We start from the raw sequence: 21940 nt of genomic DNA, 5'->3' as shown, positions 1-21940 counted from the left end.
AAATTGTGGCGATTATGACGGTTAATTGCCTGTTTTGGTGCTTTGACGAATATGACGATTAATTGTCTGTTTTATTGATTTGACATTTAATTCTCATACTTTTTTTGTTTGTTTATGAAATCATTTTCACACATCTTGTTGTGATTATTTAAATAAATATTTTGCAACGTTTACCTGGCAGTAAATATTAATACACATAACACATATTTTAAAGTAATCTGATAATGTCTCATTTATACAGGTGCTGCAGCTCCCCCTTGTGTTTTTTAGAGAGATGTGCAATCATTGCGGTGATCTAAAATCATCACGATGAGGTCAAACAATCGCGATGAGGCGATTATTTAATCATTGTGACAGCCCTAGATACCATGAACATTATTGGCTTTCTCTCTTTATGCAGTAATAAGAAAATTGGGGTCCTCCATGCAAACTTGGGTAAATGGTCAATTTTACTTTACAATGTGTGCAGTATTTGTGCACAAATGTTATTGCCGTTTGTCTATTTTGAGCAGAATGATAGCAGTTCAGGGACTTTCCTGCTTGTTTTGAATTTTGATCCCTTTCCTCCCCAAAATGTTGGATAAAGTTATTTGCCCTTAAAAGTGCAAAGTGGAACAAATACCGGAGAGGTCAGCACTTTCGTCCGACTGTAAAAGCAGCATCATGTTTGACCATAGATGGGCATGCAGGACATCAGATAAACATGCTCAGTTACACCCTAAACTTATAGTGGCATCATAGAGTACACAATGTCATTGGATGTATTACTGATTTCCTATAGTGTGTTATCCTTCTTTGGTGTTTTATGAAAGTATTTTAGACTGTACAAGTTGGATCCTTAAATATGAGTGCAAATACAATCTGGAATGTCACATCCCAATATTACATTGATAATCTTTAATAGACATAATCTCTAAAATTGACACTTGAGATTTAGTCCCACACATGAGATGCTTAATAACTAACTTTAAAGCGCAGCTTTGAGACATGATTTTTTTTACTCAAAGTCAATAGCCATGTTTTTGTGAGACTTGATAAATAAGGACCCTAGTGAGCGAGATTAATCCTGTGGGAATTGAACTTTTTGCCCAGCTGAAGCGAAAACATTGGGCAAAAACCTAGCTGATGTGGAGCAGCTGGGCAGATAGCTGACCCTGGGAACAGACCACCCATGGGATCTCTAGCAGTTTAAAGTTGGCTCAGCTGCAGTATGTATGGTATTTAGTTTGTATATTATAGACAAAGATCTCTCATTTCTTGTATTTTTACAGTATGATTTTACATTTATTCATGATTTATCATTTCATAAGAATTAATAGAGTACTGCTGGCCTTACAAACTGAATCTCTTGTGCTTTTGATCGTGGTGAGTGAAGTGTGATTAGATTATGCTCCTCCAAATCTTTGTTACTAATTCCTGTGTCTGTCTTCCTCTTCGCCTCCGTATGCATTTGCATGTGGACAGGAAAGGATACCGGCGTTTGCATTCACAGATTGGCTGTATCTTCAAGATGCTCCGCATGGTCCCTTCCTCATTTCCTGCCATTTGCGTAACGTACACTTAACTCGGTAGTGGTCCTAATACACGATTGGCAGTTTTAATAAGCCTCTGCGTTTATCGAGCTGGCGGCAGGGATTCCATTTAATGGATTCTGGGGTATCTTCATCACTTGAGCTGATACTAAAGGTTATTAGATCTTCCTATTAGACACCGCTGTGGTTTTCCGCTGTGTTCTGTGGAAATGACCAGCAGTGTTTATTAGGGACCGGAAAATGCTTTCCTATTCCTTTTTATGCTTTCTTGCTTCTTATTGGACTTTGGTGTACAGCATGTTGGGTCCATAACTGTAACTGACAGTTCACTTACTAACTAGCTTTACATCATCATTACTAAAAGCTTAAAAATGGAAAGTTGACCCAAACATGAAAATTCTTTCATAATTTACTCATCCCAGCAATCAATAGCCATCATTAGACCCAGTATATAGTCTGTCTATGAGTAACCCACTTCTAGACAAAATAAACTTGAATTTTGTGTTGTTTTTGCCAAAATAGCGAAATGTATGATATTCCATCATGTAAGCAGTCAACCATGAGGAGTTTGGTTTCATTTATTTATTTATTTTTGGGCTATGCACTATAAAAATGAAAAAGTGTGGATCCAAAACGCAATAAATACATTTTGACTAATTTCTGTAAAAATTTGTTTTCTATACCAAGAAAGTGACAAGATGAAAAACACAACAGCCGGCATTTTTTCTTTGGCCGAGTGCCTCTCGCGTAAATTATTTGATTTTGATGGCTTACGTTTCTTCCCCGCCACAGAAAACCACCACAGGTTTATCAATGCCATCAAATTACTATTTTGTTTTTGTTTGTTTATTGATCACGAAGTACAAAGTAGTTGAGGAAAACTATCAGTGTGCAATCAAAGCGCCGCCCTTATTGTTTACAATGCGTGGAATGGTGCGCTGTGATTGGTTAAGCGGATTTATTGCATTCTGCAAAGAATGAAGAGTGGCATTTGTCGCGGTTGGAATAAAGGGAGAAACGATGACAGAATAACACGGAAGATTTTGGATTTTGCGTAAAATTAAGAATTTTATTTTTTAATACTGGGCTGATACAATACTGATTTGGGCAGTTTTAAAAAAGTTTCAACTAATTTAAAAAAATGTCATAAACATTTTAACCTTTCTTTTTAATCTAGTAGGTTGAATTTTTGCCTTGTTTTAGCCTTAACATATGGGCTGTGTTTGTATTGCTACGTCTTTTAAACACAAAATTGCTTGCTGGGACAGTTTTGCAGGACTGTTTTGAATTTATTACAATTTTAGTTGTGTTGAATTTATGTGTGATAGAGAATAAAAGCCAGATTTATGATGCTTGGCTTTGCTTTAACGTTTCTATACATTCTCGGATCTCAAATGAGATGTCTTTTAAACCGTGACAGGATGTGGCGTGTCTACTGAGTCAGAAGAAAACGTGCAGGCCCCCCATTGCACAGTGGGTTACAAAGCAGCGAAGCCCATCTCAGTGTGAGCACTGCTTTGGGGGAAAAAAACATTTTGTTCTGTTCTGTGTGGCGCTGAGGCTCTGCGGGATTATCTTTAATTTTGTAGGCCATCGTTGGATGTGACAGTAAGAAATAATGGAGCACAGCATGCGGCCTGGTCCCGAACAGATAAACCGGGACTCATACATCATTGCTACGTTTCTGTTGTCACGTGCGATACCAAAAGTGATTTGATGTTAAACTTTAATTCTATTTCTAAAAAACCTAAACAATCTTAAAAGACAACAAGCGTACCCAGCTTTGTATGATTAAATGTTTTATAAAATAATCCTACATAATGTAAAAATAAACATTCGGTGAAAATATAACATTGATATATTTAATATTGTCTGAGTAAGGCCATGTCGAAGATTGAAATCAATGCAAAATTAATGGTTGAAATCAAACTTTGATGCTCCAAATCTAAAAATTAGACTTATTATGAGACTTTAGCCTGAATTTCACAAGAATTTGGCAGAAAACTACAGAATATTAGAAAAAATAGGAGAAACTTTGATTAGTATGTTATAAGTGAAACATGGAGGCTCTCCTGCATTTGACTGAGTTAAGTCATGGAAGCACAAAAAGTAAATACATTTTGATGAAAGACTTTTATTAAAGATAAAAATAGTCTGCGATTCGACACAGTCCGAACCAATCACAGCCTTTTGTAACATCTAGTAAACAGCAGAATTTTGAACCAATGAGATTTCACTGTGGGCGGGACTAATAATCAGCAGCAATTGTTATGCTAAGTATATAAACCGTTAAGTATTATCCTTTTTATAGTCACTTTGAATAACAGCATCTTCTAGATGAATACATGTAATTGTAATTTTTACCCTCGCTTTTACAAAGAATAGATAGATTTCTTGGTGATGAGACTAAATAATGCATTGTGCCTTTGGATCAGGAGCAGCCCGTGCCTCAGTGCCGGGTCAATGATGTCATCCCTTATGGCTCTCAATGGTTGAGAACATCTTTACCCTCCATCATCAAATGAAGGAACCTTAAAATAGCTTGTTGACTGCCTCGGGCAAACCATGTGATCGTGAACCTCTGCGAGTAGAGGAACAGTGTTGTTCTTCAACTATGCCTAGCATGTGTGTAGGTGCATCAGATTCTTGTGACATGATTTGTGCATTCATTTAATTCACAATCAAGAACTTTGTATAGTCAGAATACATCTTATTTTATTTAGGCAGAGAAAATACTGTTCAGAGAAACAAAAAACACCAAAAAATAAACTCTTTTCATACAACTGGCCGTCTTTCTGTTGCATTTCGATAGGAGCTGAGATAGGCGTTTCTGACCTAAGACGGTTGTACTTGCGGTTTTAATTGAACATACAAAGCGTAAGCGAGATGCGTGGGTGGTGGAGAAAAGCCTTTGGTTAAGAGACATACAATACAGTCGAGGAGAAGTAACAGAAGAGGGTTTGTGCCTAAAAGCTTGAAACTGGGCTCTGTATTGGTCTAAAAGAGCACAAACACATGCAAGTGATAAACAGAAATGCATTTGCATTGTATCTTAAACACAAACACGTCTCTCTCACTGGCTTATCAAAAAATACAAAAAGGAAAGTCTACCCAGGTGAAAAAGTAGTACACTTCCATAATTTTCGCACACTAATTTTGTACCCAATACACCAAAAATTCATCCCCAGCACTTCCTAAGATGCTCCCAAGATAATCCAAGTGTAATTATCTGTGCCATTCTGAGACACCATGAATATGAACCAAAATGCACTTTTATCATACTATCTCTGTATTAAAAATGTATTTAGTTAACACTTGTATTAAACTTGAACTTAACTTTCATACAAAGATGGGTTCAAGTTTACTACAATACATTTTTTAAATATATTTTTTGCACATTTTAGTTCATATTTATGGTGTCTCAAAATAGCACAGTGAAGTACACTTAGATGTTCTAGATGAATTTCTAGTATATTAAGTACAAAATCAGTGTGCGAAAATAAAGCACTTTAAGTACACTATGGAAGTGTACTACTCTTTCACCTGGGTATAAATGAAGAATTCAGATGCAAAACCCTTCAAGTGCATCTGACATGTTTGAAATGGCTTATTTTCACAAATTTCTCTTCTGGCATTTAACAAATTTGACTGTCTTTCACTGCAAAACCCTCTAAGTGCATACAATATGAATAAAGGGGGTCGCACACCGGCCGCACAGCTCAGCGCCTCGTCGAGTCGCGTCTAGGACAACTCGGAGGTATTGTAAACCGGAAGTGCACATTAAATAGCGCGAGCTTCGTCAGATAGCGTCTACTTCAAAATGCAAAATATACGTTAGCAGCCAATGTTAATCCTTAATGATTTGGGACAAATATGATGTTATTTAATGTTAAACTATGTGAGTGGCGCTGTGTGGCGCGATAGGGATTTGAGCAACCTTTCTGAGTCAAAGCTGGGAGGCGCGGACAGGCGCCACCTGGCGGCGCCGGTGTGCGTATACTCATAGAAAACAATGTGTTTGATTTTTTTAGAACGGCGCTGCACGGCCGGTGCGATCCCCTTAAGGGTATACTGTAAAAAGAAAATCTTTGCTGCCTTAAAATTTTCAGTTGAATCAACATACTATTATTTATATTGACTAGAGATGAGTTGTCATAACTTATAAAATATAGTTGAAAGAACTCAACTTCATTTTATAAGAGACAAATAATAGTAAGTTGACATGACTTGTAAATCTAAGTTGATTCAATAAAAAAATTTAAAGGAACACGCCCACATTTTGGGAATCCAGCCCATTCACCGCATCCCCCAGAATTAGATAAGTCTGTACATACCTTTCTCATCTCTGTGCGTGCTGTAATTCTGTCTGACGCAGCCCCCGCTAGCTTAGCTTAGCACAAAGACTGGAAGTAAATGGCTCCAGCTAGCACACCGCTCCAAATAAGTGACAAAATAATGCGAACATTTTCCTATTTAGGTGTTGTAATTTGTATAGTCACAGCGTGTACAAATAACAAGGTCCTATGAGACACAGCCATTTTTTAACAGTATACATACTGGGAACTATATTCTCAGAAAGTGAAGCACTGCTACTTGGGCGGAGTGATTTGCTCACAGCACCCAAGAAGCCCCCTGGTGAGGAGTAGAGAGTTGTGCAAATCACTCCACCCAAGTAGCAGTTCTTCGCTTTCTGAGAATATAGTTCCCAGTATGTATACTGTTAAAAGATGGCTGTGTCTTATATGACCTTGTCACTTATTGGGAGCAGTATGCTAGCTGGAGCTATTCACTTCCAGTCTTTGTGCTAAGCTAAGCTAGCGGGGGCTGCGTCAGACAGAGTTACAGCACGCACAGAGAAGAGAACGGTATGTATGGACTTGTCTAATTCTGGGAATACGGTGAATAAGCTAAATTCCCAAAATGTGGGCGTGTTCCTTTAAGGCAGCAAATATTTTTTACAGTGAACGGATCAAAATTTCTGTCAATGTCATAATATATTCGGTAAACTCCTTATTTTGGGTAAAAAAACCTCTGACACGGTTCCTCATCCAATTCCTCCATGTACTTAGAGGACTTTGCTGAAAAATTGTTGTGGCATATAACGGATTCTGCCAACAAATTGTTATTTCTGAATTACCAAGGATTTACAGATTTAAAGCAAAAGTATTTGATAAACGTATAATATGCGCCAAGGGCATTCGGTCAATATCATCTCATTTTTGACAGAGGTGGCATTTAGCGGATTTTGCATCGGAGCTCTCTTTAAATGCAGATGGAAAGTTTTGGTTTCTTGGTAGTGCCTTCAGGATTGAACCAGTGCATGTCTCAATAAAGATCAGATTGACTAAAGCCCCATATTATCATCTAGGGACCAAGTCAATCTACTAAAAGGAAAACAGAACAGAAAACACAGTACTTGGTTAGTAAAAGGCAGTTTCAGAGTACTGATTACTGGTATTGTAAAAGAGTTAGAGTTAACTTCTGATAGAGTGTGACATGTTCAATGCTGTATATAAATCAAAAGTCTGGTTGTTTGGGTGCTTACTTGACATTTAAAGCAATGCTGTGGAAACATTCTTACAAAATCTCAATTTCATTTTAATGTACAAGAATTAAATTTATTTGTATTGTAATTCAAATCACCTGATGAGCACATTTTCTTACTTTCAGATTAACTGTGTGCTTGTGTTATATTTCAATAAAGGCAATTTAAAATATCAAAATCTTCCTCCTCCTCAAAACACTTAATCAAATATAGTTTAAAACAGCAGAAAAAAATGAGGTTGGCAGATTTCTGTCAATAGCACAGAAATAAAGCAACAATGAAGAATGAGGAGGAGAGAGTTACTCTATAGGACACTACAGTCCAGACACAGGCTGTCCTCTCTGAACTTCCTCTTTGATTACATGGGGGCGGTCATAGGGCACGTAGGTCTGAGGTCACATGTTTTTGTTGTTGTCATGGTGATGGCACTGACTGCAGGCAGGTGGATCCAGGAAGGGCAACTCTTGCTCTGTGCTGTGGAGACGGAGCACTCTGGAGTTCAGGTCCACACAGCACTGGAAACAGAATGTGTATTGTTTGTTATGTAAGCTTAGCAAAGTCTGTCTGTTTGTCTGTGCTTTATAAACCAGACAGAGTCTGTCTGTCCATCTGTCTATCTGTTAGTCTGTCTGTCTGTCTGTATATCAATATCATTTTATATAATGTTCATTCTGTATATTTGTTTGTCACTCGGTCTAGTAGCCTGTCGGTCTGTCTGACGTTCTGTCTGTCTTTATATTTATCCGTCTGTTTATCTAGCTAGGTTTTTCATCTGTGTTGCTGTCTGTCTGTCCTTTAGTTTTTCAATATGTCTCTATTTGCCTGTCTGTCTATTTAGCTAACTATGTGTCCATCTGTGTGTCTGCCTGTCTCCCATCCTTTCATTTTGTCTTTTGGTTTGGTGTGTGTGTGTGTGTGTGTGTGTGTGTTTGTCTGGCTAACTATGTATTTGTCTGGATGTCTGTCTGTATGTCTATCTGTTTACCTGTCTGTCTGTCTGACTTTCTGTCTGTCTTTATATTTATCTGTTTGTCTGTCTATCTAGCTAAGTATGTGTCCATCTGTGTTGCTGTCTGTCTGTCCTTTAGTTCTTCAATATGTCTGCCTATCTATTTGCCTGTCTGTCTATCTAGCTAACTATGTGTCCATCTGTGTATCTGCCTGTCTGTCTCTCTTCATTTCATTTGATCTTTTGGTTTCGTCTGTCTGTTTGTTTTTCGGTTTGTCTGTCTGTCTGTCTGTTTATCTTTCTATGTATTTGTCTGGCAGTTTGTCTAACTATCTGTTTATCTATCTGTTTACCTGTCTGTCCATCTTTTTGACTTTTTGTCTGTCTTTATATTTATCTGTCTGTCTGTGTGTCTAGCTAAGTATGTGTCAGTTTGTGTGTCTGTCTGTCTGTCTATCTGTTTATCTAGCTAAGTATGTGTCCGTCTGTGTTTCTGTCTGTCTGTCTTTATATTTATCTGTCTGTCTGTCTGTCTATCTAGCTAAGTATGTGTCTGTTTGTGTTGCTGTCTGTCTGTCTTTATATTTATCTGTCTGTCTATCTAGCTAAGTATGTGTCCGTTTGTGTTGCTGTCTGTCTGTATTTATATTTATCTGTCTGTCTGTCTGTCTGTCTGTCTGTCTGTCTGTCTGTCTATCTAGCTAAGTGTGTGCCGTTTGTGTTGCTGTCTGTCTGTCTGTCTGTCTGTCTGTCTGTCTGTCTATCTGTCTGTCTGACTGTCTATCTAGCTAAGTATGTGTCTGTTTGTGTTGCTGTCTGTCTGTCTTTATATTTATCTGTCTGTCTGTCTGCCTGTCTGTCTGTCTGTCTGTCTGTCTGTCTGTCTGTCTATGTAGCCAAGTATGTGTCCGTCTGTGTTGCTGTCTGTCTGTCTTTATATTTATCTGTCTGTCTGTCTGTCTGTCTGTCTATCTAGCTAAGTATGTGTTCGTCTGTGCTGCTTGTCTGTCTGTCCTTTAGTTCTTCAATATGTCTGCCTATCTATTTGCCTGTCTGTCTATCCAGCTGACTATGTGTATATGTGTACACTATGTGTTTGTTTGTTTGTTTGTCTGTCTGTCTGTCTGTCTGTCTGTCTGCTTATCTTACTGTGTGTCTGAGATGGTCCTCACTGCGGAACACAACATCCAGGGGGCGGGGTTGGATCTAAATCCAACTCCTCCCACTTTATATACTTTGTTCCGCCAAATGAACCAGCATATTTGCGTTGTTGCAGCCCGCACTTAGTTGCAACCTGTGGTCGCCAACGTTTGCTCTTATCAATTTAAGTGTATGTTTGATTAATAATATAGTTGAGAAAGATTCATAATTTAGAAATCACAGTTAGGTGTAAGGAGTTTGATATCAGTTTGATATCACTGAAGAGATTTATTTGTACATTATCCCACTTATAACACAGCTATTCCTATACGAGTAAATATAAAAACAAATTTATTTGATATCTTTTATTAGCAAATAAAAAAAGTAAACCATCTACGAGGGAAACCTGTTTCCTAATGGCTGTAAGCAAAGACGTGTTAAAACAAGTTCAAAGTCCATACAAGATAAACATTCAATTTATTAATTTCTAAATAACATGCCATAGCCTATATATTTTAATAATTATACATATTTATACTGTATCCATTAATAGGTCTTAAACTGCATGTGGTAAGATTACTCATAGTAGGCTTACCCGAAATGTTTTACTCCAAAACATTATAGCAAAAAACTTACATTTCACCCTAAAGGCACTACTTTTATTGTAGTCATAAGTAAAGTTAGTTTTTATGTCAAAATAATAACTTAATTTAGTTACGACTTAATGCGGAAATGGTAACGCAGCAACACGTCTATGACGTGTCTTGTGGTAAAACTGCCGACCAATGGGATCTCTGGATCGGGATCCAGCTCCGCCCCTGGATCTAAATCCAACCCCGCCCCCTGGATGTCACGTTCTGCAGTGAGGCGCTACTGGTGTGTCTGGCTAACTATGTATTTGTCTGGATGTCTGTCTGTCTGTCTATCTGTTTACCTGTCTGTCTGTCTGACTTTCTGTCTGTCTTTATATTTATCTGTCTGTATGTGTCTGTCTGTGTTGCTATCTGTATGTCCATCTAGCTAACTGTCTCTTGTCAGTTCATCTGTCTTTTGGTTTTGTCTGTCTGTTTTTTTCCGCTCGTATGTCTGTCTGTCTTTATATCTGTCTGTCTGTTTATCCATCTGGTTACCTATATATCTGTTTGACTTTCTGTCTGTCTTTATATTTATCTGTCTGTCTATCTGGCTAAGTATGTGTCTGTTTCTGTTGCTATCTGTCTGTCCTTCAGTTCGTCTTTCTGTCTGCCTATCTATTTTCCTGTCTGTCCATCTAGATAACTGTGTCCATCTCTGTCTATCTGTCTCTTGTCAGTTTATCTGTCTGTCTTTTGGTTTTGTCTGTCTGTTTTTTCCATTCGTATGTCTGTCTGTCTGTATATCTGTCTGTCTGTTTATACATCTGGTTACCTATATATCTGTCTGGCTTTCTGTCTGTCTTTATATTTATCTGTCTGTCAATCTAGCTAAGTATGTGTCTGTCTTTGTTGCTGTCTGTTCTGTCTGTCCTTTAGTTCTTCGATCTGTCTGCCTATTTATTTTAGACAGTTGGTCTGTCCTCCGGTTTGTTTGTTTGTCTGTCAGTCTGACTATCTTTCTGTCTATCTTTGTCTTGTAAAATATTGTAAACATTCAGAGAAAAGCTTTGTCCAAATTGTGGGTGCACATGCATTTTTTGATGTAATGCATGTCTTGCAAGTGTCTGCTAAAAGATTCCAGTTGTTTGTAGTTTATTGTTTGTTCAGACGGCTACATCGCTTCAACAATCTCTTTTCTTGCATGCATTATACTTTCTCCTCCTGGTAAGGATGATAATTTGCATACGAACACTGTCCTCCGCAGTTTCGTCCTCTGTAGCGTTCTCGCTCCCCATTTTCTCTGTCAAGATTTTAATAGCATTCAGCCTGCTCCTCATAACTGCATGCAATCAGTGAACCTCAAAGGGGATATTTCCCTGTGGCATGTAAAGTAATCTCAAACCATATTTAGCTCCACTGATCATTCAGTATTTAGATATATGCTAATACACGATAGAGATTATTTTCCCTCAGGTTTTTTTGCTTGTAAAAAAACTGAAAAAAATAAAGTGGCTTTAACCAATTATTAATCAATTTTTAATGCAGAACAGTGATGGTGGTCTTACTTTGAGTTCCAGCAGAGTCTGTAGACCCAAGCACACATCAAACGCTGATTCCTCTGTAAACGGAGAACGAAGAAGGTTTATAATATAGGGCATGTGAGAAAAAGAGACCTATCCCCTAAAGGTGGGATTTTATTCTTAGGCTAATTAGGAAAGCAAGATATCGAGATTAACTGGCTTAATGTGTGGCTTCCTAGTGCATTTGTATACAAAGCGTGCTTAAAACAACCGACACTGTAACCAGGTCATGTATTCCTCGGTTATGCCGCTGCCCACAGCTCTTCCTCTCTAAGCATTTCATAAGTGCTGTCTGAATCACTTTAAAAGCTCAAACAAGAAGAGTATGAAATGGAAAATTATTGCATTATCTAACATAAATGCTTTCGAAGTTTCATCAAATGATGTGTGCACATTTATCTTTCCCATATGTTTTCTTTAGATTTATCTTGACAGGTTCAGCATAGTTCAACTCTTACTCAATTTTCACTTGACTAATCATGCATTCAGGTTGGTATGGTGTTCCTAGTTACTTTTTGGCATAGGCAATGCATTTGGTGGAGAAAACATAAGACTTTGATGTCTGACCTATGACTTGAGCGGTGCATTGCACTTTTTCCCTGCCCAACTGCAAGTGCAGCGACTTCACAGTCTCCACCGTTGAGTCACTGAATGCCAGCTTGTCATGGGACCTTTCTTCATGGCTGGTTTTCAGTCTGCAATAAACATGCATATAATGTAGAAGTTAACCAAATGTATTATGGAACCAGTAGTGTTACCTAAATATAGTGTACATACCCAATCCAATAAATGACATAAGCCCTTAGTTTGTAGATAAGGTTCGATCTAACCGGTTTAAAGAACTGCGTTTAACTTACCCAAGTCTTCTGCAGCATGTCTTGGAGATGTGGTTGTGTTGGCACCCTGTGTTTATGGTGAGCTTCACCTCTGCTTCTCCACACTGCAAAGCAAAACGTTGTTGTTAAGATGATTGTTTCTTGGATTTTTTAAAAATGTTTAAGTTATTCATTACATTACATCGATTTTTTTCCACAATGGATGACCTAAATATGGATAATGGGTCTGGTTAATAATGTTCTGAAAGTTTCGCTTCAGTAAGCCGGTTTATGTTCATTAGTGTCCTTTAACCTGATATTCCATCAGCGCTTGCAGGATTCAGAGCTCGTCTGATAAATAATGACCCTGCGTTTCTGCAACGTTTGCTCTTTAGCAGGTCGGATCAGTTGTTAGTTCTGTTTGCTTGACATTTATGTGTAAATGATTTGTTCATTATTAGCCGGATCAGTAGATTGTTTTTAACTAGTTGGCCATCCTTTTTCTGATGTTTCCTTTGCTGTCAAAGCCAAAAGGGTTCTCCATGGTGAAAAGAAGCATTCTGTTTAAAACAACTCAGGGTTTTTTGCTAGGGTGTTTTGGATTGCTACTACGGCATTGCTGGGTGGTTGCTAGGGAGTTTTGGGTGGTCCTAGGGCATTGTTGTGTGATTGTTAGGGTGTTTTGGATAGGGCATTGATAGGTTGTTGCTAGGATGTTTTGACTGGTTAGTAGAACATTGCTGGGTGGTTGCTAGGGAGTTTTGGGTGGTCCTAGGGCATTGTTGTGTGATTGTTAGGGTGTTTTTGATGACTACTAGAGCTATGCTAGGTGGTTGCTAGGGAGTTTTGAGTGGTTACTAAGGCATTGCTGGGTGGTTGTTTTGGATAAGGCATTGATAGGTTGTTGCTAGGATGTTTTGACTGGTTAGTAGAACATTGCTGGGTGGTTGCTAGGGAGTTTTGGGTGGTCCTAGGGCATTGTTGGGTGGTTGTTAGGGTGTTTTTGATGACTACTAGAGCTATGCTAGGTTGCTGCTAGGATATTTTGCGTGGTTACTAGGGCATTGCTGGGTGGTTGTTAGGGTGTTTTGGATGACTACTAGGGGTATGCTAGGTTGTTGCTAGGATATTTTGTGTGGTTAGTAGAACATTGCTGGGTGGTTGCTAGGGAGTTTTGGGTGGTCCTAGGGCATTGTTGGGTGGTTGTTAGGGTGTTTTTGATGACTACTAGAGCTATGCTAGGTTGCTGCTAAGATATTTTGTGTGGTTACTAGGGCATTGATGGGGGGTTGTTAAGGTGTTTTGGATGAATACTAGGGGTATGCTAGGTTGTTGCTAGGATATTTTGTGTGGTTACTAGGGCATTGCTGGGGGGTTGTTAAGGTGTTTTGGATGACTACAAGGGGATTGCTAGGTGGTTGCTAGGCTAGGGTATTTTGGATAACTACTAGGGTATTACAAGGTGGTTGCTATGGTGTTTTGAGTGGTTACTAAGGCATTGCTGGGTGGTTGTTAGGGTGTTTTGGATGACTACTAGACGTTTGCTAGGTTTTTGTTATGATTTTTTTGTGGTTACTAATGTATTGCTGGGTGGTTGTTAAGGTGTTTTGGATGAATACAAGGGGATTGCTAGGTGGTTGCTAGGGTATTTTGGATAGCTATTAGGGTATTACAAGGTGGTTGCTATTGTGTTTTGAGTGGTTACTAAGGCATTGCTGGGTGGTTGCTATGGCATTGCTGGGTGGTTATGGTGTTTTGGATGACTACTAAGGCATTGATAGGTAGTTGCTAGGATGTTTTGACTGGTTAGTAAAACATTTCTGGGTGGTTGTCAGGGTATTTTGGATGACTACTAGGGCATTGTTTGGTGGTTGTTACGGTGTTTTGGATGACTAACAGGTTGTTGCTAGGATATTTTGTGTGATAACTAGGGCATTGCTTGGTGGTTGCTAGGGAGTTTTGGTTGACTACTAGGGCATTGCTGGGTGGTTGCTAGGCAGTTTTGGTTGACTACAAGGGCATTCCTGGGTGGTTGCTAGGGAGTTTTGGTTGACTACTAGCGCATTGCTGGGTGGTTGCTATGGTGTTTTAGATGGCTACTATTGCATTGCTGGGTGGTTGCTAGGATGTTTTGCACAGTTACTAGGGCATTGCTTGGTGGTTGTTAGGGTATATTGGATGACTACTAGGGCATTGCTAGGTTGCTGCTAGGATATTTTGCGTGGTTACTAGGGCATTGCTGGGTGGTTGTTAGGGTGTTTTGGATGACTACTAGGGGTATGCTAGGTTGTTGCTAGGATATTTTGGGTAGTTACTAGGGCATTGTTGGGGGGTTGTTAAGGTGTTTTGGATTAATACAAGGGGATTGCTAGGTGGTTGCTAGGGTATTTTGGATAGCTATTAGGGTATTACAAGGTGGTTGCTATTGTATTTTGAGTGGTTACTAAGGCTTTGCTGGGTGGTTGTTAGGGTGTTTTGGATGACTACTAGATGTATGCTAGGTTGTTGCTATGCTTTTTTTGTGGTTGCTAGGGTATTGCTGGGTGGTTGTTAAGGTGTTTTGGATGAATACAAGGGGATTGCTAGGTGGTTGCTAGGGGATTTTGGATAGCTATTAGGGTATTACAAGGTGGTTGCTATTGTGTTTTTGAGTGGTTACTAAGGCATTGCTGGGTGGTTGCTATGGCATTGCTGGGTGGTTATGGTGTTTTGGATGAATACAAGGGGATTGCTAGGTGGTTGCTAGGGTATTTTGGATAGCTATTAGGGTATTACAAGGTGGTTGCTATTGTGTTTTTGAGTGGTTACTAAGGCATTGCTGGGTGGTTGCTATGGCATTGCTGGGTGGTTATGGTGTTTTGGATGACTACTGGGGCATTGATAGGTTGTTGCTAGGATGTTTTGACTGGTTAGTAAAACATTGCTGGGTGGTTGTCAGGGTATTTTGAATGACTACTAGGGCGTTGCTAGGGTATTTTGGATGGTTACTAGGGCATTGTTTGGTGGTTGTTACGGTGTTTTGGATGACTACAAGGGCTATGCTAGGTTGTTGCTAGGATAGTTTGTGTGATAACTAGGGAATTGCTTGGTTGTTGCTAGGGAGTTTTGGTTGACTACTAGGGCATTGCTGGGTGGTTGCTAGGCAGTTTTTGTTGACTACAAGGGCATTGCTGGGTGGTTGCTATGGTGTTTTAGATGGCTACTAGTGCATTGCTGGGTGGTTGCTATGATGTTTTGCATGGTTACTAGGGCATTGCTTGGTGGTTGTTAGAGTATTTTGGATGACTACTAGGGCATTGCTAGGTGGTTGATAGTCTAGGGGTGTTTTGGGTGGTTACTAGGGCATTGCTGGGTAGTTGCTAGGGTATTTTTGGGTGTTTACTAGGGCATTGCTATGCAGTTGCTAGGGAGTTTTAGGATGTTATTATGGCATTTCTGGGTGTTGCAAGGGTGTTTTGGATGGTTACTATGGAATTGCTGGGTGGTTGCTATGGTATTTTGGATGGCTACTAGGGAATTGCTGTGTGGTTGGGTGTTTTGTATGGTTACCATGATTTGCTGAGTGGTTTGCTAGAGTGTTTTTGATGCCTACTTGGGCATTGCTAGGTGTCTGCTAGGGCATTTTGGATGGCTACTAGGGCATTGCTATGTAATTACTATGGTGTTTTAGGTGGTTTTCTAGTGCATTGTTAGGTGATTGCTAGGGAGTTTTCGTTGGTTACTATGGTATTGCTGGGTGGTTGATAGAGTTCTGGGGGTTCCACATGCTTAATCACTGGCTCAAGTTCAAAATGTCTTTATATAAGACTGAACCTATATAAAGTTCTATACTTTAGATAAGTAATAATCTTTTCCCAACAAGCTGCATGGTTTGGTGTGAAGTTCATGTTTGTAAGACAACTAATTCAACCGCTGAAGTTATGCGCTGAAATTTAATTGTAATAATTAAGGGTTTTGTTCATATTGACATTTTTAATTTTTCAAGTAATAATAGTAATAGCTGTATCAAACAACAGTAATGAATGAAAAAAAGCAACAGCAGAGATATTTTAAGGGATTTGAAACCTGTCTGTGGCATATGGTGTCCCAGCAAGAGGACTTAAACACAATATGGTTCCACCTACGCACAGCGAAAGGGTTGTCAGTTTGTAGGTCTGCTCTGTGCTAACTGTACAGTTAATGATCAAGCAATCCAGACTGCGTCAGCAGCACCGTTCCACATTCAAAGGAGATGAGAGGCTTGTTGCAACCTCTTCGAATTTCCTGTCACTCAAGGTGCGAGCCGTCACCCCCACAACTTTCCTACCACATGAAGGGTGGGACGCAACATCTCTCCTTTCAGGGCGTCAGCATGTCATCGCTTGCACAGAGGGGGCTGTTAAGCCCCTCTAACGCATTGTTCCATCCACACATGCATAGACATGGCAGGTCTTTGTTGTGTTGTTTACTATTCTGAGACGTGAAATCTTTCTTTTCGACAACTGTTTCTTCAAAAATAAAAAATGCTGTGTCAAAAACAGCCCAAATTGAATGCAGTTCGAGGCGCTCAAATGAAACACTTGAAACACTGTTCACAGGGGAAATGCAACATGTGCAACAGACCAAAAGGGGACAAACTGTGATTTTCTGATTATGTGTCAGCACTGCTGTGTAACCTGTAGTTAGGGGGATAGTTTACCCAGAAATGTTAATTCTGTCATTTACTCACCCTTATGTTGTTTTAAACTTGTATGAGTTATGAATGAAACAAGAAGACATCTTGATAAATAACTGTATATTGACAACGCCCATTGACCTTCATAGTAGGAAAAACAAATACTATGGAAGTCAATGGGTGCCGTCAAAATATCTTCTTTTGTGTTTAAAGGATTAATCAATTTTCTTTAAAAAAAATCCAGACAATTTACTCACCACCATGTCATCCAAAATGTTGATTTCTTTCTTTGTTCAGTCAAGAAGAAAACATGTTTTTTGAGGAAAACATTCCAGGATTTTTTTTTCATTTTAATGGACTTTAATGGACCCAACACTTAACAGTTTTAATGCAGTTTAAAATTGCAGTTTCAAAGGACCCCAAACGATCCCAAATAAGGCACAAGGGTCTTATCTAGCGAAACGATCGTCATTTTCGGCAAGAAAAACAAAAAACATGCACCCCCAAACCACAACTTCTCCTCCTTCTCCGGCTGTGTGACGAGCCAGCGCGACCTCACGCAATTGCGTAATGTCGTGGAAAGGTCACGTGTTACATATCGTCGCTGCCTGATGAAACTCACGTATGTCCAAAACGGTAACTTTTCAGAAAGTGAAAAAACACCGTATATCAAAAGCAGTTGAATGTAGCGTTGTCATACTTGGTACGGCATATTTACATGTAACCATATTCTTGCCAGTGTAATGATATAATCCACATTTGACCAAAATTGAGTTTAAATGGACATGCGTGGATATTTTACAGTAACTTTGATCGATACGCGTTCTTCCAATCATTAATTAGAATGGCCAAAGTCGCGTTTCGTATTGACAGATGAATACGCTTAGTTTATTAAATAGCCTACGTCTTAGTTAAATACGCTTACTTTATTTAATATTAATTATAAGTGTATTAAATGTCTCTTGCAAACCATTAAGGGACAATGAATCAATACACTGACATGGTAATGCTACACAACAGGGGCGTCAGTTTGTGTTGAAAAGTGGTGGGGACAAAAGATCTTATAAAAACATTACTGCAGGACGGGAAAAATATTGAATAACGCGCATCAAAAATGGGCATAGCGTAGGCCAGTCAACAACAAGAAAATACTCAGCATAAATTTATAAACCCTCAACAATGTCGAATGCACACATCACACATGTAACAGTCCCTGCAACACCAGCTCAACTGAACAATGCCAAAGCACCATACCGTAGAAAACAGCAGCGCGTTTAATAAATGATTACAATGAATTTCATTACACATGTACAAGAAAACACACCATAAGCATACAACGCAACATATGTGACCCTGGACCACAAAACCAGTCTTAAGCATCGCTTGATTTTTCAGAACATTTTAACCAAATGCTTTCAAAAAGTGGTGGGGAAATCCCCAGCGTAAATATCACCAATGCTAGACAGATACTTTGTTTGCACAGTCCTACCGTAATTAAGTAACTCCTAGATGTTAGTCTGGCGTCCGGGGGAAACGTTTACCTCGAAGGAAAGTCATTGTCAAGTTTATTCGGCTATATCCAGTGCTGAGGTTCGATGAAACTTTACGAGACCGGCGAGATGCTTCACAGGCGGAAGATACGCAGTGTGATTGACAGCTTTGACACCAAACGGGTACGTGAAAATCAGATGACATGATTTCACAAGTTTTCATTGGCTATTTAGGTATGTGACGCATACTGTATATGGAAATGAACCTGGACATTCAATCTGTCGATAATTCTCAAAATCGGCAAAATGAACATACGTGAGTTTCATCGGACAGCGACGATATATGAAACGCACATTTGCGGACCATTTTAAACAATAAACTGACACAAAGACATTAATTGGTATCATTTGACATACAACAATGTCGGAACGGTCCTCTTTCTCCACACTTGTAAACACTGGGGCGGAGTTTCACATACCTCATCCGTGACCTCTTGACATGATGACGTATTGCGTGGGGTCGTGTCACAGGCACGGAGGAAGACGAGAAGTTGTGGCCCAAAAGTGCATACTTTCTACCTCTCCTGCCAAAAATGATAATTGTTTCGCTAGTTAAGACCCTTACGCCTCGTTTGGGATCGTTTAGAGTCTTTTGAAACGGCAATTTTAAACTGCATTAAAACTGTTAAGTGTTGGGTTCTATTAAAGTCCATCAAAACGAGAAAAATCCCGAAATGTTTCCATCAAAAAACACAATTTCTTCTCGACTGAACAAAGTCATCAACATTTTAGATGTAAATCATCTGGATTTTTTTAAAGAAAATTAACAGAAGAAAGAAACTAAACTCGGTTTAGAATGACATAAGGCTGTGTAAATGAAGACAATATTTTCCTTTATATGTGTAATATGAAACGAAACAGATTTCTAGTGAAAGCAATAATAACAACTGAAAGTGAGATATTCCCCTCGTGAGCTCTTACGGCTTTATTTTTCTCTATTAAAAATCTGTGTATGTGCGCACACGGGTGCATGTGCAGTACATTGAGACAAATACTTTTTCATTATACTGAATAGAGCGAAATCATGCTTGACATCTTTGCCTCAAAGTGAAATAAATCTTCCCAGAAGCATGAACCGGTACGGTGGATGTGCTACGGAAAACACTGTCCCATTTAACAAGTTCTTCATTACCGAAGCTTTAATTAGATTAGATTAGTTTCATTTCATTCTTCTGTTCTACTGTATGATAGGAACATTGTGTATCCATTCTAGAACATACGGTTCATTCACACGCTTGTGTGTTTATGAACATTAACCACTGAAGAGAAGTTTCATTTCTATAACCGTTATTCAATCTCAATATTACAAAACTCTCTGATTCTGATTGGTCGATCGTAGCACTTGATCATTTGGTCAGATTAGATATGTATGAATCTGTCTGTAAAATCCAGGCTAAAGTCTCATAATCTTATTATGAGAATCAAACTTTGATTTTACTCATTACATGACATAGCTTGTCCCCTTTCGGCAAAATTCACTGTTTTGGATCCATTTGAAAATTGGTGGGGGGGCTACGAGAGGATATATATAGCTTGTGTCTTTGTCACCTTTTTCATCCCTGTAAGTTTGCACCTCACAGAATGTTCTTTACATTATGTTGGATGATTTCTGTAATATGCACAATTCAGATATGTATACATTTGGTGCATCTTATGTAAAATTCCATTGAATGGATATCAGACTGATCAGCCATTTTATGATGATTAACAACTGTCTGTACATTATCTGTTACTCTTGAGCTGGACAATAACACTGCTTTTCTCTTAATGGCGTTGTTTGATAGGATGTGGAATGGATTATTCTGTTTGTTTTAAAGCTGTCGAATTAACTGTCTGTTAACGTAAAGGCTGTGAAAATTAGCTGCTCTTGGTTCACACCCAACCCTGGGCTTTAATCTGCTTTAATTTAAGCTCTATTTTTACTTTGCTGAAGTGATGGCGAGAAAGCACTGCAGAGTGACGATCAATTGGTTTTACAGTATAACATTGTAAAGCAGTGCATTGTTCAAACTTACTACCCTTTAGTGTTGTTAGTGAATGGAAACATCCACTAAACTGTAAAAATGTATCGGATGAATTTTTTTCAATAAGCTAGAAATAAAGCTCTGTTTTGCACAGGCCTACAGGTTAATAGTGCCACATGGTGATGATCAACAGTAAAAATGACAAATTTGACCTCTCGCAAAAGGAAAAACCACCAACATTCAAAAATGCATGATATATTGGTGTCATGGTTCTGCAATCAAAAAAGGTCTTTATAATGGAAGTCAATGGGTCAATAACAGCCACTAACAATAAATGAGGGAGAAAAAAAAATGATGCTACACAAAAACTAAAAATGCATAAAACACAATGTTTTTACTAATCTTTGACATCCCAAGACTGTGAAAAAGGTTTTAAAAAATCCAGTCCACAATCACTTTTTATATTGAAAATCAGTAATTTTGTGTATTTTCCCCCTAGTGACACCACTTATGAACTTGGCAATTAAAGAGTTAAAACCATGGAATTTTTGTAAAGATTTGGTAGTTTTGATCAGTACTGAGGTTGATTAACAGATTTATGCAAAAAAAAAAAAGGAAAAACATTTTTATCTGATAATTTTTTACAGCCCAACACGAAAGGGTAGTAAATTTGCCCACAGTTTTTTAAGGCATTTACTCAAAATATGTGTAAATATAAGACTCCAAAAATCATTCCATTTGCTGAAACACAGAGAAAGTGTTGGCCAAATTATGACTTAAAAAACCCTTAGTGGATAAAAACATCCCCATAAACACATAAGAGTTAAAATTGTTATTTCCAAGACTAAAAATGTTATAAGTAATACTGATAAACTGTGATAAACTAATTTGTGTGGCTTTAATTCACTGAAAAAAATGATTCATTGAATCCAATAAAAAATGTTAAGGTAAGTGTCTGCAATCAACCAACTCAAGCCACATTCAAACAAAATAGATTAGTAACGTAAAATAAAATATAAAACTTTTGTTCAAATGCATCTCAAAAAAATTGATTGAAACCACTTACCTTAAAAAAATTGACTAAATTCAATGAATAATTTTCTTCAGTGTTGGGATTGTTAATATCTGAATGTAAATTGTCCTTCTGGGACTGAGTTCCAAAATATTAAATCGGCAAGAGAGCAAAAGCTTTATAAAATGATTTCTATAGAAGGTTTCATCGGACGCGCATGATACACGTCTGGATCTGTACCTTACTTCCGGTTTTGTTTTTTTAATGGTCTGACTAGTTGCTAAACTGATCTTTTGAACAAATGCCTCGTCGAAAAAAACAAATGTTTTGGTTTCCTATGTAATCTATGTGTTGTTTTTTTGCTTGTTATATAAATAAACTACGTTTAAAGTACTTTGTTGTTATTTATTCTTAGCGGAGTTTACCGGAAGTTACGTGCGGACCGCGACAGCCGCTTGTTTATGTTGTTACTGCTGAAACGGTCTATAATTTTGAAATTTGAAAATGTCTTTTAAATGACTGTAAAAATATTTTATATTTATTGATCAAAAGGCGTTGGAGCCCTGTACCTTTCTCTAATGTGAATTCGCAGTTTTCACAGCTAATGTGTATTGTTTAAAAGAG

General features: G+C 38.4%; 1 protein-coding gene across 1 annotated transcript in view; it reads right to left on the bottom strand.

Annotated features, from left to right (window-relative positions):
• Positions 1 to 7128: 7128 nt before the first annotated feature.
• nrip2 (nuclear receptor interacting protein 2) overlaps positions 7129 to 21940 on the bottom strand; it is a 33538-nt gene continuing 18726 nt past the window's right edge. The window contains exons 3-6 of the mRNA XM_055190478.2: positions 12179 to 12261; positions 11889 to 12016; positions 11307 to 11359; positions 7129 to 7592 (exon numbers count right to left, since the gene is read on the bottom strand). Coding sequence (XP_055046453.2) covers positions 7473 to 7592; positions 11307 to 11359; positions 11889 to 12016; positions 12179 to 12261 — 384 coding nt within the window. The 3' untranslated portion in view covers positions 7129 to 7472. The remainder of the gene's footprint in view (positions 7593 to 11306; positions 11360 to 11888; positions 12017 to 12178; positions 12262 to 21940) is intronic.

Source organism: Misgurnus anguillicaudatus, chromosome 1 (genome assembly GCF_027580225.2).
Source record: "Misgurnus anguillicaudatus chromosome 1, ASM2758022v2, whole genome shotgun sequence".
NCBI classification, from domain to species: Eukaryota; Metazoa; Chordata; class Actinopteri; order Cypriniformes; family Cobitidae; genus Misgurnus; species Misgurnus anguillicaudatus.
This window is presented reverse-complemented; position numbering and strand designations above follow the sequence as displayed.